Source organism: Elgaria multicarinata, chromosome 2, assembly GCF_023053635.1.
Source record: "Elgaria multicarinata webbii isolate HBS135686 ecotype San Diego chromosome 2, rElgMul1.1.pri, whole genome shotgun sequence".
Classification (NCBI taxonomy): domain Eukaryota; kingdom Metazoa; phylum Chordata; class Lepidosauria; order Squamata; family Anguidae; genus Elgaria; species Elgaria multicarinata.
In genome coordinates this window covers 159725565-159741989 of record NC_086172.1, presented here as the reverse complement: position 1 = coordinate 159741989, position 16425 = coordinate 159725565, and the positions used below count along the sequence as shown (strand labels likewise).

General features: G+C 43.9%; 1 protein-coding gene across 4 annotated transcripts in view; it reads left to right on the top strand.

Moving 5' to 3' along the window:
• Positions 1 to 16425, top strand: part of SYNE3 (spectrin repeat containing nuclear envelope family member 3) — a 106862-nt gene that overhangs the window by 40087 nt on the left and 50350 nt on the right. For 3 of the 4 annotated variants that reach the window (XM_063118012.1, XM_063118009.1, XM_063118008.1), the window contains 4 exons: positions 3057 to 3214; positions 7592 to 7764; positions 9047 to 9356; positions 15947 to 16108. In XM_063118012.1, coding sequence (XP_062974082.1) covers positions 3071 to 3214; positions 7592 to 7764; positions 9047 to 9356; positions 15947 to 16108 — 789 coding nt within the window. In that variant the 5' untranslated portion in view covers positions 3057 to 3070. Of the gene's footprint in view, positions 1 to 2192; positions 2212 to 3056; positions 3215 to 7591; positions 7765 to 9046; positions 9357 to 15946; positions 16109 to 16425 lie in introns of those variants that run through there. The other variant, XM_063118010.1, reaches the window with a different exon arrangement.

Genomic DNA, 16425 nt, shown 5'->3' with positions numbered 1-16425 from the left:
GTATATAGAACAAAGGTGACTTCTCCCACCCTCTGGGAAAGTGGGAAGCAATATGTTCCCCTAATGTCAGTATTTAAAAACAACTATACCAGGAGATTTGGAACTCTTGAAATGCACAAATACAAACCCTTTCAACAGTGGAGACCAGCATTCTCCAACCTGGCACCTTCCAGATGTGGTGGACTGCTGCTGGGAATTGCTGACTAACACATCTGGAGGGCACAAGTTTGAGGAAAGGTAGCCAGAGTTGCACAGTCAAGAACTCCCATCTGGGCCATCCTTCATGAAGGCTTCTTACAGGCGGGTTACATTCTCCACTGTCAAGATATTTCCCATATTCTTCACTACATAGAAACACACCCAGTCCCTAGATGAACCTTCTGCCTGCTCTTGAAAGGAAGTTTCACTTTGTGCCAGGTTTCAAAGCTGTTCATGCCTGGGGACATTTGTGCTACGAAGCCTTGCAAAGGTAAGCTTTGAGGAGTGGCAACAAAATAGCAGTAAAACCAATTCACACGAAAACTTAGTGGACATGACCTTGGCTCAGAGCAGCACAAAGATATTCAGCGTGAGGAGGCGGGACTGAGGAGCAACAAGCTGAAATTTTGAAGCGAAGAAAGAAAAAGAAAAAAAGACAGCACCAAAGAGTAACAAAGGATTCGGGAATGCATTGCGTGAATCAGCAAACCTTGCGATCATCACAATTCCCTAAATTCCGCCTCAAAGGATGTTCCAAATGTGTCCTTATGCAATTGCAACCTTTGTTTTTATCTTTTTCACATGGACATTTGTGTGCATTTGTCCAGACGTACGCATCAATTGTACACATCTTTGAAAAGCAGGCATTTTTCTTCCATTGATTAAAGCATGTTTGTGTGCATTTTTCAAAAGTAAACTTTGTTTTACATGCACATCTTTATAATTTATGCACTTTAATGCATTCTGTCCCTGCAAATGGAATCACAGGCTTGGAAACATATAGACTTTGACGTCAGTTTGCTTTCGGGTCCAGGAGGTTCTAACTGGGTAAATTCTGGCAAAAATTGAAGGGAACTGAATTTCTCATACATCCTTCCTTGAAGTCTGGTATTTACCATGCTGACAATCCAAAGGTTATCACAGAGTCAGCATAGATGCTTCCAAGATCCACCCCAGGCATACACATCATATAAATCCATTCTAGGGTTCTGCCTTTTCATACTGTAGTCCTGGGCATGGCAGCACTGCAACCATCTGAAAAGGATCAGTGGGACACATCTTAATGGCAAATTCCACACACAGATTTATTGTGTCTTAGCAAATTGCCATTATACACAAGTACAGGGGGGGAAAAAACACTATGCAATTTAAAACTCTACTAATAAACCATTAAGAGTTGAATAGTTTTCCATACAGCTCTTAGACTTCGTGGCACATATTTGTAGAGCATTGACAAGGAATTTAGAAGTTCTAAAAGATACATACTTCTCAGCATCAGACTATAGGAAAAAAGTCTTAACAAGGGATGGCCTTCCCTTGAACGACCTTAACAACTGATGAATGTATTTGGTTCTAAGATCATTATAAATAAAGCATTCTAGCAGTACATGAATAGTATCTTCAATTGAAACAGAATTGCAACTGCATACTCTATCCTTCTTAGGAACCCCCTTGTGCCAGCCCACCCAGTCTGCCAATGGAAGAGCATTTAATCTTGTCCAAGTCAAGGATACCCTCATTTTAATATTTGGTATATCTATGAGGTATTTTGGAAAAGATAAATAGCAAATTCCATATATTTATTATTTATTTATTATTTTATTTATTTAAAACATTTATATCCTGCCCTATATCCTTAAGATCTCAGGGCAGCATACCGAGATAACATAATGTACTGAGGACACATAATGATACTGAGAAATAAAACCTTGCTGTCTTTTCTTCTTATGGGACATTTATTTATTTATTGCATTTCTATACCACCCAATAGCCGAAGCTCTCTGGGCGGTTTACAAAATTAAGACAATTCAAGTATAAAACAACAGTATAAAACCATAATATAAAATACAATATAAAAGCACAACCAAGATAAAAACAACAGCATCACTACTCAGCAACAGCAGCTAAATCTGGTCTCTGAATAAGGAAGTTTGATTGATGGAGACTGAAAGAAGGAAGTGCTATTTTCATTTCACCCAGAGAGACAAAAGCTTCATTTGCATGCTGTGCTTGGTAGGATAATACCAGTTGTTTTTTGTGTATGCTTGATCACTGCAGAGTGTGTGGGCTGGTTTTAATGTTATATCCCAAACTCCCTTTGTCATGCGTGTGATCCATGTGGCAAAGAGAAACACTGAAGTGTTCTTATGGCTTATTCCATTCTAAAGGTGTGGAGTGTTCCTAGGCTGGAGTCACATAGCCTTGAAGGCAGCTAAGCTCCACACATTTAAGTCAGGGTGTTCATGAGGAATATTTAAGAACTAAGCATGTAGATTACTGGCAAAGGGAAGACGTTTAAGCCCAGGAATGGAGAATAAAGACAATGGCCTACTTCTCCTTGAGGTGGTAAGTTTGTGTCTGGCTTCAGGCTGCAGCTGAGAGCTAATATGACTGAATGCTTTCTGCAATGGTGAGGATGGCGCTGGTGCTGATAGATTTGATCCAGTCTTAGCCAGGGTTAGAGTTTCCCCATTGAAATCAATAGGACACATTAGGATTAACTGAAGGAATAGGAAAATGCAGAGAATAGAATGATGTAGAAAAGAGCAAGGAATAGGATGAAGAGGATAGGATGATGCAGAGAAGAGCATGGAATAGGAGTAGGATGAAACAGAGAACACCCAGGAATAAGAATATTTATTCATTTATTCATTGCATTTTTATACCGCCCAATAGCCGAAGCTCTCTCATAGGATGATGCAGAGAAGGTATAGGAATAGGACATACAAGGTGCTAATTGCTTCTCAGTTCACTCCACATCCTGTAGTGCCCAAAACTGTGCTCAGCTCGGGAGGTGCCTGTGGGAAATGACTTAGTTTTAAACTCCTCTTTTACTGTCATTTTTTCCTCCCCTCCAGTTTCTTCTCATGCGATGACCCAGCAGCCGCAGAATGAATTTGACAGCAGTGTGGAGAAGGCGGTAGAATGGATGAAGGCCATCGAGGAGAGACTTCGGATCAATGACAACACCAAGGGGCCTCGGTCTGCCCTGAAGGCCAGGCTGAGGGAGACGGAGGTAAAGAAAGAGAAACACTCCTCTGGAGAGTTGTTTTCTGCAGTAACATTGGCAGCACTGTGATGATCATTTGAAGTTGCCCAGGCATTATGATCAACCTCTGAGGCCCTACTTCCAGACAACCCTGCCTCAGAGGCGGGGTGGGCGGCTCCTTGGGACAGAGATTTCTCAGCGATGGCCCCAACCTTTTGGAACATCTCCTGAAGGACATTCAACATGCACCTCCCTGGTGGAAGAGGCACTATTGTTTTAGCTCTCTGATTGTGGACCTAACTGGATAAAATGCTATTAGGGCAATTGGCAGTTGTGTAAATGGTTTTATAATGTTAAATAGTGAAGCTGTGGATCCCAATCTGGATTTGCACCCTGGTGTGGAGAGCTATACCCCTCTACCTCCCAAGGGCAGTGAGAGCCAGTGTGGTGTAGTGGCTAGAGTGTTGGACTGGGAGTTAGGAAACCTAGGTTCTAGTCCCCACTTGACCATGGAAGCTCACTGAGTGACTTAGGGCCTGACACAGACTCTCAGCCCAACCTACCTCACAGGGTTGTTGTTGTGAAGATAAAATGGACAGGAGGATTATGTATGCTGCCTTGGGTTCCTTGGAGGAAAAATGGTGGGATATACGTAAATGTAATAAATAAAATAAACAAATAAATAATACATTTTAGTTTCCTCCCAGGCTTCCTGGTTCTCAGTAACCACAGTTTCCTGTGGTGTTTGAATCTGGCAAATTATGATTAATGTTTGCCCAATTCTCTAAAGCCGAATCAGAATATCTCTTCAAACCGTTCTAGTTCAGAGGCAAACTATGGTTAATGGTAACCACAGTTTGCCTGATTTGGACATCATGATAAATTATGATTAACCACAGTCTAGGAACTATAGGAGGGAATCAGAGCATGCAACGGAAGGAGGGAGAATATGAGCATGGAGCATTTTCCTGTTGGCTAAACCATGATACGGCTGTGATATCTGAATGAGGTCTTGAGCTTCAACTCTGCTGCTGCAGTTCCTTGGATCAGAGGGCAGTATCCAATGGAGCCATTCCGCAAACTTAAATGGTGCTTGTGGAGTTTCTCTGAATCTTTCTGTTGTGCAAACAGTTGTGCAAGCGGTTGCGCAAGAGTTATGTGCAAGTGGTTGAAAATGGGTTGCACAAGAGTTATGCTCAAATAGTTTTGAATATAGCTAGGTGCAGCTTTATCCCAGGGCGATCCCTGGGATCGTCCCTGTGTGTTCACATGACGCACAGGGTACCCCGGGATCAGGGAGGGATGATACCTCCCTTGCCTCGGTATATGGCCCTACACTTTAGGCCCACTTTTTCTGCTGTCTCGGGAGCATCCTGAGACCGCAGGAAGTGTGGCCCACCTGGCTCCTCGCGGTTACTCATGAGGAGCCAGGATCTGCACCCACTGGGGGTGGGGTGGGGGAGCGGGAAAACAAAATGAAATATTTAGCTTTTGCGCAAGAGCGCTCGTGCGCTCCTTCCTCTTTAAAAAAAAATGGTGGGCGCGACATTCTCTCCCTCTGAGGTCATTGTGCACCACGTGTAAACGGAGGGGGAGATCTCGCAATAAAAATATTGCAAGAACTTCACCCCTCTGTCGCACTAGACCGGTAGGTCTAGCTGAGGCCATTGAATAAGAACATAAGAACAAGATTTATGTGCAACCGTTTGCGCAAATGTACTGCACAACCATTTGCACAAATATGACTTTAGTTGGATTCTCCTCTTGCTCATAGTTCAGAATCTAGTTTCCACTAGCGCAGCATCATTTGCACTAATGGAATGACACAGTTGGAAGTAGTACCCAGGGTGTGAGTTGATTCCACTAACTAACATTCAGGCACTGAACCTGGCCCAAAATATACACTGCATGAAGTAAGAAGAAGGAGAAGATATCGAAATAAAACTGCAGCCCTGGTTTTAGGAAACCGTTCATGATCCTAGTAGTGAGAAGGTGAATAAACACACCCTTGAGAAAATCTGTTGCCATAATGACATTTTCATTTCTCGTGCTAGTTTGTAATTGCTGCTTTCCTTGGCGGAGGCTTTCCTTGATAGATAAGTGGAAAATAAATCACAGAAAGCCACCGTGGGCTTGGAAAGAGTAATTTTGGAGCCAACTTGTTTAACAAGCCAACAGCCAAAGAGAGCAGGAGACATTAGCTAGACTAATTTCTGCTTATAATGACAACAGTAAGTGCAAATTAACATTACATATTGGATAACTTAGTAGGGAAAAAGCAGGGCAGAGAGGAGATAGATATAAGTTACTTTTCGCAGGACTATGCCAGCCAGACCACTATACCACACTGTCTCTTGCCAGGAAATTGCCAGGGTGGGAAACTGTACTCTCCATCTTGTCCCTGACATGGTACATTCTCATGAAGGCGGCCATTTAAGCAACATGATTTCCCAGAAATGCCTGATGATGACAGCTTGGTAAGGTGTGGACAGCTTGATGAGAAGGCCCGTGATTACCCCTCTGCTCAGTGAGTGGGGTCTGATTCTGCCCCATCTATACCTCTAGTTAGATCAGGGATGCCCTCAATGATCCTAAGGCCCTGAATTCAGAATCTTGTGATCATGCAATGCCAGGCAGGAGGAGCAGCATGGTAATCTTACCTTCCTATCCTCGCACCTTGCATTTTTTGCTAGATGGGTATGTGTTTTTGCCTGTCTAGCAGGGGCGCTTCAGAGGAAGAGGGAAGGAAGCAGGAGAGGCCTCAGGATAACTTGTCTCCTGGCTTCTCAAAGAGTACTTATCAATGGAACCTTCTCAAATTGGGGAGAGGCAACGAGTGGGGTACCGCAGGGATCAGTCCTGGGCCCAGTGCTCTTCAACATTTTTATTAATGATTTGGACGAGGAGGTGCAGGGATCGCTTATCAAATTTGCAGATGACACCAAATTGGGTGGGATAGCTAATACCCTGGAAGACAGAAACAAACTTCAAAGTGATCTTGATAGACTGGAGTGCTGGACTGAAAACAACAGAATGAAATTTAATAGGGATAAATGCCAAGTTCTACATTTAGGAAATAGAAACCAAATGCCCAGTTACAAGATGGGGGATACTTGGCTCAGCAATACTACAAACGAGAAGGATCTTGGAATTGTTGTAGATCGCAAGCTGAATATGAGCCAACAGTGCGATATGGCTGCAAGAAAGGCAAATGCTATTTTGGGCTGCATTAATAGAAGTATAGCTTCCAAATCACGTGAGGTACTGGTTCCTCTCTATTCAGCCCTGGTTAGGCCTCATCTAGAGTATTGTGTCCAGTTCTGGGCTCCACAAATCAAGAAGGATGCAGACAAGCTGGAGCGTGTTCAGAGGAGGGCAACCAGGATGATCAGGGGTCTAGAAACAAAGCCCTATGAAGAGAGACTCAAACAACTGGGCATGTTTAGCCTGGAGAGGAGAAGATGGAGGGGAGACATGGTAGCACTCTTCAAATACTTAAAAGGTTATCACACAGAGGAGGGCCAGGATCTCTTCTCGATCCTCCCGGAGTGCAGGACACGGAATAACGGGCTCAAGTTAAAGGAAGCCAGATTCCAGCTGGACATCAGGAAAAACTTCCTGACTGTTAGAGCAGTACCACAATGGAATCAGTTGCCTGGTGAGGTTGTGGTCTCTCCCACACTAGAGGCCTTCAAGAGGCAGCTGGACAAGCATCTGTCGGGGATGCTTTAGGGTAGATTCCTGCATTGAGCAGGGGGTTGGACTCGATGGCCTTGTAGGCCCCTTCCAACTCTGCTATTCTATGATTCTCCAATCACTTCCCCTCCTCGCCCCCTGAAAAGTTCTCTTCTCAATGGTCAAGCTCCCGACCTTGGAGAGCAGTTCTTTCCATTCCTGCTGCAAGGGTGAGGGGAAGGGACAGAGCACCGATTCCCCCCCTCTGAGGTCAGAGAGCTGTCTCCTGCCTCAGATCAAGGTATCCAAAATATCCTTTGATTCCCAAGACACTATCTAGGGAGCAGACGATGGCTCCCTAAAAGAACTGTATTTCACTAACTGGTTTTCAAGTAAATCCATCAGTTTAATTTTCAGTTAAAATGTAGCCTTGACAGGGCACATGTTAACTAGGTTTAGGCTAGCAACCTGATGAGAAAAGTTCTTTCATGTGAAAAACAGATTGCATTAAATTATATTAAATCAATTAGTCCATTAAAATAGCTCTGAATGAACTCTATCCTTTTATATGAGAGAGAATGCATTATTAAAGAGTAAAAAAATTAAATGGCTACATTTTACATTGTCGCTTTTCCAGATTAAGAAAAAAATACAGGTCTGAATTTTTCAAAAGTACGTTTCTCATAAGATCCCATTAAAAATGTATTCATGGTTTAATCTTCCCGATAGAAAATTTGTGCGTTAGAACCCGAAGGCCGATTGAAGATGGACTTGGTTCTAATGAAGGCTGATGCTCTCCTTCAGTGCATCGGTGAGGGAAAAAAGCCTGAGATATTATCCAAACTGAAGGATGTTAAAGCCATGTGGGAAGAAACAGCCATTTACATTACTCATTGTCACAGGTAAGATTGGCAAGTGTACCCTCTAGGGGCTGATAGCTAGGAACCTTCAGGTCTGGGGCACAGTTCTTTGCTGGTGGGCCTACCTGAAAATGGCCAACCTGAGCCACCTTTCCCCCTCATTTTTCTTTGGGACACCTCAGACTCTGCTTGGTTTCCTAGTCAGGATAGGACATACCTATAGCACCTCTGGGTCAAAGGAAGCCCCCGGTCTCCACATCCAGCAAGCGTTCTTTACAGGGATGCACAAATTTTTGGTATCTGCTGGGGTGGAGGCGGCTGCAGAGGAACCATAGAGCATATTTTAATTTGTTTCCCCCCCCCCCCAGTGGTGGCAGATGTTTGGGGCTACCAGACAAGGCTGTGGGAGCCTGGACTTTTGGCAGCCTTGCTTTATTACCAGAGCATGTTAGTTCCCTCATAGAAAACCTCCATTGCTTAGTACTTACTTGTTGCAAGAGGTACATGAGCATTTGAATGTGACTTCCCAAGGTCAATATTATTTCCTAGAGTGATGAGTTATGCCATCTGAGAATCTCTCATTATTTCATAGCTTCAACTTCCCATCTTGTCACTGGAAAGCTAAATGTGCATCTTCTAGACATGCCAGCTTGTCTCATGTTTCAAATCACAAATAGCACCAATGCAGTGGAGGCTGGTGGCTCCAATTCTGCTGGAGCTGTGATTCCATTCTGGGTTTTAATCAGAACCAGCCAGAACTTTAAAGGAGATGTCCAAGGTGCTGAGCCCTATTTAGAGTTGTGGCTGGTTCTGTCTGAAAGCCAGAATGGAATTACAGTCCCACCGAAGTTGGAGCCACAATAATAATAATAATAATAATAATAATAATAATAATAATAATATTTCTTACCCACCTCTCCATCTGGATCTAGGCAGGAAACAACATTAGATGCAAATACCATAAAATACATAAAACTGATTAAAACATATACATTTAATACAATATTAAAATAACGGTCAAATATCTTAAAATTCAACTGGGTAGGCCTGCCGGAAGGGATCAGTCTTTATAGCCTTCTTGAGTTCGAAAAGACTATTAAGTTGGTGGATCTCTCCCGGCAGGCCATTCCACAGTCTGGGAGCACCAGAAGAGAAGGTCCTCTGGGTAACAGTTGTCAGCTTCGCCTCCAATGCCAGCATAGAGGGGGGAAGATGGCCACCAGTGTGCTTTGGGAGAGCTCCCTCCTGACCTCCCCAGCGTTTGGATTCCTTCAGCAAGCGCTGCTTTGCATAAAGTTCCTAGCTCTCCTTCCTTCCCCAACAGCCGTATTGAATGGGTGTGGCTGCACTGGAGTGAATACTTGAAGGCCCAAGATGAATTCTACATCTGGATTCACAACATGAAGGTGATCTTGGAGCCCGACATTGAGCTACAGCTCGGCTTAAAAGAGAAGCAATGGCAGCTCAGCCATGCCCAGGTCCTGCTCAATGACGTGTTAAACCAGTCAGGGCTGCTGGAACGGCTACTGGAGGAAGCCTCCTCCCTGTATAACAGGATTGGAGACCCGAGCGTAGATGAGGACGTCCAGAAAAAGATGAAGGAAGAATATGAAGATGTCAAGAAAGAAGCACAGGTGAGGGCAACTCAGGTGTGGGAGAATCTGTCCGTTTCACTTTCTCCTCCATTCGAATTTCTAAAATCTCAAGCTCTTTCTCTCCCAAATATGAAGAACTCTGAGACTGGGGGTAACAAACTGAAATGAAATTCTCGCCCATTTGCACCAGCCACATTCAATGTGTACAGCAATTCTGAGCATGGAGAGGACCATGAGGTCCCCGCCTGCTATAGCTGTTAAAGATGCCTGTCAGGGGAAAAGTGAGAGAGAGAGAGAGAGAGAGAGAGAGAGAGAGAGAGAGAGAGAGAGAGAGAGAGAAACCCTTATTCAGCACTAACATGGTTGAATATGCAGGGATTCAAAAGAGTGAAGCAATCAAAGCCCTGGGCCTGGAGGGACAAACCTGTCCATTTTGGTTTCTCCCACATTCAAATGTTTGTAATCTTAAGTTCTTTTCGTCCTGAATATAGAACACTTTGCAGATCTTGGTAAATTCTTATGAAAATGGAACTGAGCTGAGATGCTCTCCCATCCCTCACAGGAACTAAGGGCTCATCTACACCAAGCAGGATATTCCACTATGAAAGTGGTATGAAAGCAGTATATAAAAGGCAGGAGCCACACTACTGCTTTATAGTGGTATTGAAGTGCAATGGCCACCGTTGGGGCCTATTGACGCCTACCATATACCGCTTTCATACCACTTTCCTAGTGTTATATCCTGCTTGGTGTAGATGTGTCATGGGCCCCAACAGTTGTCAGTGCACTTCAATGCCACTATAACTGCTCCCTTTTCATGGCCTCCACTTGTGCTCAAGAAGCATTTTTAGGCTTCTTGCAATTGTCAATCTCAAGCAATTTTTGTTTAGATCAGTTTAGCCAGGACATTCACCATGGGAAGCAAGTTAACAAGCCTGCTCCCGCTTGGGGCCAAAGAGCATTCCTGCCCTTCCTGGCTTCATTCTCCCCCAGACGTTTTAACTATAACACATTTTACAGCTTTGCTGCCAATTTCTTTTCCATTCCGTGTCTTGACTCAGATGCAGTCTAAAAGGTTTACTGGCAATCAACTCTTAAAATAATGTAAATAATCACCGGAGACATCCTGTCTTTGCGGAACTAGCAGGAAGAAACATAACATTTCAATACTTACTCATTTTAGATGAGTGAAAGCATTATTAGTGTTTGTTCTGTATAATTTGGATCAAAACTTCTAGCTGACTATTGGCTTGTACATCCTTGAAAGAGGTAGACAGGGCTGATCAAATGGGGAAAAGTTGTACATGGCCAATGGCCATGCTGTGTAGAGGAATTTGGGTCCAAGTCAGTGTTTCTCAAAATTTTAGAACCTTCTAATTTACTGAAGCTTCTGAACATATGAAGTTGCCTTATATCAAGGGGTGGAGAACCTCTTTCAGCCAGAGGGCTGAATTCCATTTCAGAGAAACTCTTGAGGGACACATTCCTCTAGTGGGCATGGATGGAGGGAAAAGGGGTAGGGCCAAAAATGCCAGCATATGGTAGCTTAAAGCTCTTACTGCTGGTAACTAAGGCCTTAGCTAGACCTAAGGTTTATCCCGGGATTGTCCCGGGGTCATCCCTGTTGACACACAGGGGATCCGGGGAGCAGGCAGGGACGACCCCGGGAATATTCTGGGATAAACCTTAGGTCTAGCTAAGGCCTTAGCCTTAGGAGAGAAATCACAACCTTTTAGAGCAGGGAAAAACTGCACAGAGGCCAGGAAACCTCCAAATGACCTATTGTCAGGGGGAAGTGGGTGGAGCCAGGGGAAGGGTGAATGGGCAACCTCAGAGGGCCAGATTGGAACCACAGGTGGGCTGGATGTGACCTAAAGTTCTACATCCCTGCCTTATATTGAGTCACATGATTGGTGCAGAAAAGGGCAACTAAACTGTTCAAGGGGCTGGAGCATCTTCCCCATGAGGGAAGGAAGATTACAACAGCTGGGATTGTTTAGCTTGGAAAAAAAGGAGGTGAAAGGGAGACATGACAGAGGTGTATAAAATTAAGCATGGTGTAGAGAATGTGGAGAGGGAGACATTTTTCTCCCCTCCCATGATACTAGAACTTGGGGTCATCCCATGAAGCTGATTGGTGGGACATTCGGGACAAAAAAAGGAAGGACTTCTTTTCACAGTGCAGAGTTAAACTCTGGAATTCACTACCACAAGATGTAGTGATGGCCACCCATTTGGATGGCTTTAAAAGGGGGTTGGATAAATTCCTAGAGGAGAAGGCTGTCAATGGCTACTAGCTCAGCTGGCTATGTGCTACCTCCAGTATCCAAGGCTGTAAGCCTATATGCACCAGTTGCTAGGGAACACGGATGGGAGGGTGCTGTTGCACCATGTCCTGCTGTTTTGGTCCCTGGTCAACACCTGATTGGCCGCTGTGTGAACAGAGTGCTGGACTAGATGGAGCCTTGGTCTGATCCAGCATGGTGCTTCTTATGTTCTTTTGTCCATCTATCCGAGTACTGTTTACTCTTGTTTTCTACAATCTCTAAAACGTCTGTGTGCCAAGTATGGACTCTTGAATTCAATATATCCTTGAATAAGGGGTATGCCATTTTGTCCAGTTTCTTTACCGCGTGATATATCATCACAGTAAATATCGATTAACTTTGATACCATTTAACTCAGAGGAAACAAGGAAGTTGAGGGGGAGGCCTCGATGATGTCAGGATCCCTGCTAATCTTAACACCCTGTGAGCCCTGGTACCACTACACCACTGAACACATGTTAGCTTATTTACAGGTCAGGTTCAGTCATTAAGTCAACTTCAAAAAATAAATTCACGTTGACTGTCGTGTAAAAATGGTTGTGAGAATTGCCCCCTGTTGTCGTCCAAGGCCAAAATCTCATGCTGAAGTGGGTATGCACGCACTACCTTTCCCGACTATAATCATCATGTAATGTATGTTCCAGGCACTCCATGCAGGCACCCGTAAGCAACGAGGCCTCAATTGTGCAATTCTTTCCACCCTGAAAGGGTGGAGCAGGGACGGGGGAAAGTTTCAGCCGTCTGGCTGCGTGGGCCTTTATGTTGAGTACCCAATTATATTTTATATTTTGAACATAATGAAGGGGCCTCTTATTCCATCAGTGGTGCAGAATCTTAGGCCTGGCTGAATATCTGAACCAGGAAAGAATAGAGGTATACAGTAATTGCTTGCCCCGCTTCAGATTCTGGTTCGTGAAATGCTTATTAGCAAATACACAGAAGCACCACTGTAATCCAAGTGATTACTTAAGGGTTTAAATCAGTTCATGTCAAAGGAAGGAGCCAAGGTTCAAAAGGTAATCTCCATTTACAACCGGGAATTCCTTTTGGCCCTTGCTATACCTAAGGATTATCCCAGGAAAATGGAGGGGTCGTCCCTGCCTGCTCCAGGGATCCCCTGTGTGTCATTTGTATGCACAGGGATGATCCCGGGATGATCCCTGGAAAAAAAGGCAAGTGTAGAAACGGCCTGTGTCTTCTTGATTGTTACCTTTGAAGATACAGTATACTGTTGTTTCAAATCTCTTGTACACAATGTTCTTGTGCACATGATTGTGCCCTTGAAGCACTAGACATAAATCATGCAGTCACGACATTTAAACTCGAATTTATGTGACTCATAGTAACCTTTTGGTTTCCAGCATGGGTCACCTTTATTTCAGGTTGGACCTGCAAGAAATATCATAGCCTGGATTCTTCCTGGTTGGTGTGAATGAGTAGTTACGCTTGCAAAAGTCTTGTGTCTTTTCAATAGTTCTCAGTTATAGCCAGGCTAGGTAAGGTACAACCTATTGGCTCAAAATGGGGTCTTGTTAAAAAAAAAAAAAACAGATATGGCAATGTTTATTTTGGAATAAAAAGGTAAGTAACTAGTCCTTATGTTATAGAAATACATCAGGAAGAAGGTGAAAAATGTTTGAAACAAGAAAAAGGAGTCAAAACCAGTTGTTGTTTTCCTGCTGAAGCCCGTTAATACATCACAACTTTTCAAAAGCCTGCCTTAGCTTTTTCAGTTTCGTATGTAAGCCACAGAGGGAGCCTTTTGAGTGAAGGGCAGATTAGAAATGCCTTGATTAAATAAATAAACTCTCCCATTGAAATCTTCCCAGGCATTTAGCATTATGTGATGAGCTTTACTAATCCTAGATTAGTTTTTAAAGCTGTTCATAGTTGTTTTAAATGGATGTTTCCGTGTATATGTTTTTGTCGTTTTAAATTTTGTATATTGTTTTAATGTGTTTTAATCTTATGTAAACCACCCAGAGAACTAATAATAATAATAATAATAATAATGAGACTTTAAAGTTCTTGACAGTGCAGACTATTAACTGTATCCATAGAAACAAGTATCCTTGTGTTCATGCCCTTCATGCTGTTGCTTTCATGCCCTGCTTGTGACTTTCTAGTAAGAGAGGAGCCATAGTTCCGTGGTAGAGCGCCTGCTTTGTGTGCAGAAGATTCCGGGTTCAATCCCCGGCACTCCACGTTAGGGATGTCAGAGAAATCCATTTGAGGGGTGGAGTTAGATGTGTTTTCCTAGGTTTGCCCCCCTTAGAATCATAGAATAGTAGAGTTGGAAGGGGCCTACAAGGCCATCGAGTCCAACCCCCTGCTCAGTGCAGGAATCCACCCTAAAACATACCTGACAGGTGGCTGTCCAGCTGCCTCTTGAATTCCTCTAGTGTGGGAGAGCCCACGACCTCCCTAGTTTTTCCTGATGTCCAGCTGGAATCCAGCTTCCTGTAACCTGAGCCCATTATTCTGTGTCCTGCACTCTGGGAGGATCGAGATTTTGTTCCAGTTTCCGACACAGCACCCAACTCGGTCTGCTGTGATTCCGGCCAGCTCATGGATTTTGGGGGGGCACGTTGCACATTTTTTGAAAGGGTCTGCAATTTGCACGAATTTCTGAGCAATTTGCACGAATTTCTGAGCAATGTTCAAAAATTACGGCTGAATTTGCACAAATTCAGTCATAATGTGTACAGATTGCTCAGAAAATGCACATAAAAATATGCACAAGAAAGTTCCTGGAGTTTAGAGGGAAGCCTGCAGCTCGGCTTGCAAACGCAAATCAAGTCGTACACACAACGGAACTCTATCAAGTAAAAAAAGAACTAGAATTCTCAGCGATGGAGATTCCTGTTCCAGGTAGAGCTAGGGAAACTCCTGCTTGAAACCATGGAGAGCCATTACTCCCAGCCAGTGCCTGCACTACTGGGGTAGATGGCATTCAAGAGGCAGCTGGACAACCACCTGTCAGGGATGCTTTCGGGTGGATTCCTGCATTGAGCAGGGGGTTGGACTCAATGGTTTTATAGGCCTCTTCAAACTCTACTATTCTATGATTGTAAGTCCCATTGGGTTCAATGGGGCTTACTCCGAGGTCAGTAGGTATAGGATCGCAGCTTCAATGAGAAAAGTGGTTTGCTGGCTCTGGAAATATGCCCGTGCTAGTTTGCAGCTCCCAATCTACGACACCAATTGCTTCCCCAGAGCAATTTTGTAGAAAATGTTCCTAATATTTGTGTTAGCAAAAAGGCTAGAAACTTGGAAGGCCTGCTTACAGAGGCCCCTGCTGGAAGCATGATACCGGGGAAGCATAAATAGTGCAAAGTTGGGAGATATTTATTTATTTATTCAAAATTATTTTTAGGCGGCCTTTAATGATGGATTTTTTAAATGCATATTTTTTCCTAGATGTAATAGTTTGAATCCACTCCAGGCCGATTCAAAGTGCTGGTATTAACATTTAATGCCCTAAACGGCTTGGGGCCAGGCTATCTGAAGGAACGCCTCCTCCCATATGTACCTGCCCAGACCCTAAGGTCATCCCCAGGGATCCTTCTCCGTGAATCCCTGCCAAAGGAAGTGAGGCAGGTGGCTATCAGGAGGAGGGCCTTCTCTGCTGTGGCACCCTGACTGTGGAATGAGCTCCCTAAAGAGGTTCACCTGGCACCTACACTATACTTTTTTCGACGCCAGGTGAAGACCTTTTTATTTACCCAGTATTTTAACAGTTTATCATCTTAGACTTTGATCTTTGCTGTTTTAAATCTGTATTTTAAATCTGTATAAATCTCTGCATTGCTGCTTGGTTTTATCCTGGTTGTGCTTTTATATTGTACTTTTATGTTGTGTTTTTATAGTTGTTCATTTTATACTTTGAATTCTACTTCATGGATTTAATTTTTGTTAACCGCCCGGAGAGCTTTGGCTATTGGGCAGTATAAAAATTCAATAAATAAATAAAATAAACAATTGTTCTTTCTCTCTCTCTCTCTCTCTCTCTCTCTCTCTCTCTCCCCCTCTTCTCTCTCCCTCTCAATAAAAACAAAAACAAAATGAAGGCTGTGACCTTACAAGCCCTTGAGATGCCAAATTATTACAGCACAGCCAGGCCTGGGACACGCTGTTTTGTCTTTGTGCTGAAGACAAACTCAGATTCCTGAAAACAGCCAAGTATCTGGGGAAGGGAGGGGACAAGAACAGGCCCGTTGTGTTCTGGGTTTAAAAAATGTGAAGTATGACAGAAAAAAATAACTTTCACTCTCCCTATTTCTGATGTTTCTCTTGTTCCAGAGAAGAGTGGGGCTGCTTGAAAAGATAACCAAAGAACACGAGCGGTACAAGAGCAGTGTCGACCAGTTCCGGCAGTGGCTGACCCAGGTGACCGAGAGATTAAACTGCTGCCTTGGCCAAGAAGCAAAACTGCCAGCAGAAAGTAGAATTAAGTCATTGCAGGTACTTGCTTGCTTGCTTGTTGTTGTAAGCAGGAAGTTTTGCTAAGAGGTTTTGCTCGTATTTCCTACTTCATGGGTCTTGAACCACCTGCCTGTGGAGGAGAAGTCTAGCAATGGCTACTAGCCCTGATGGTTGTGTGCTATCTCCAGTATCTGAGGCAGAAGCCTGTGTGCACCAGTTACTGGGGAACATGGGTGGGAGGGTGCTGTTGCACCATGTCCTGCTTTGTTGGGCCCTGGTCGACAGCTGGTTGGCCACTGTGTGAACAGAGTGCTGGACTAGATGGACCCTTGGTCTGATCCAGCCTGGGACTTCTG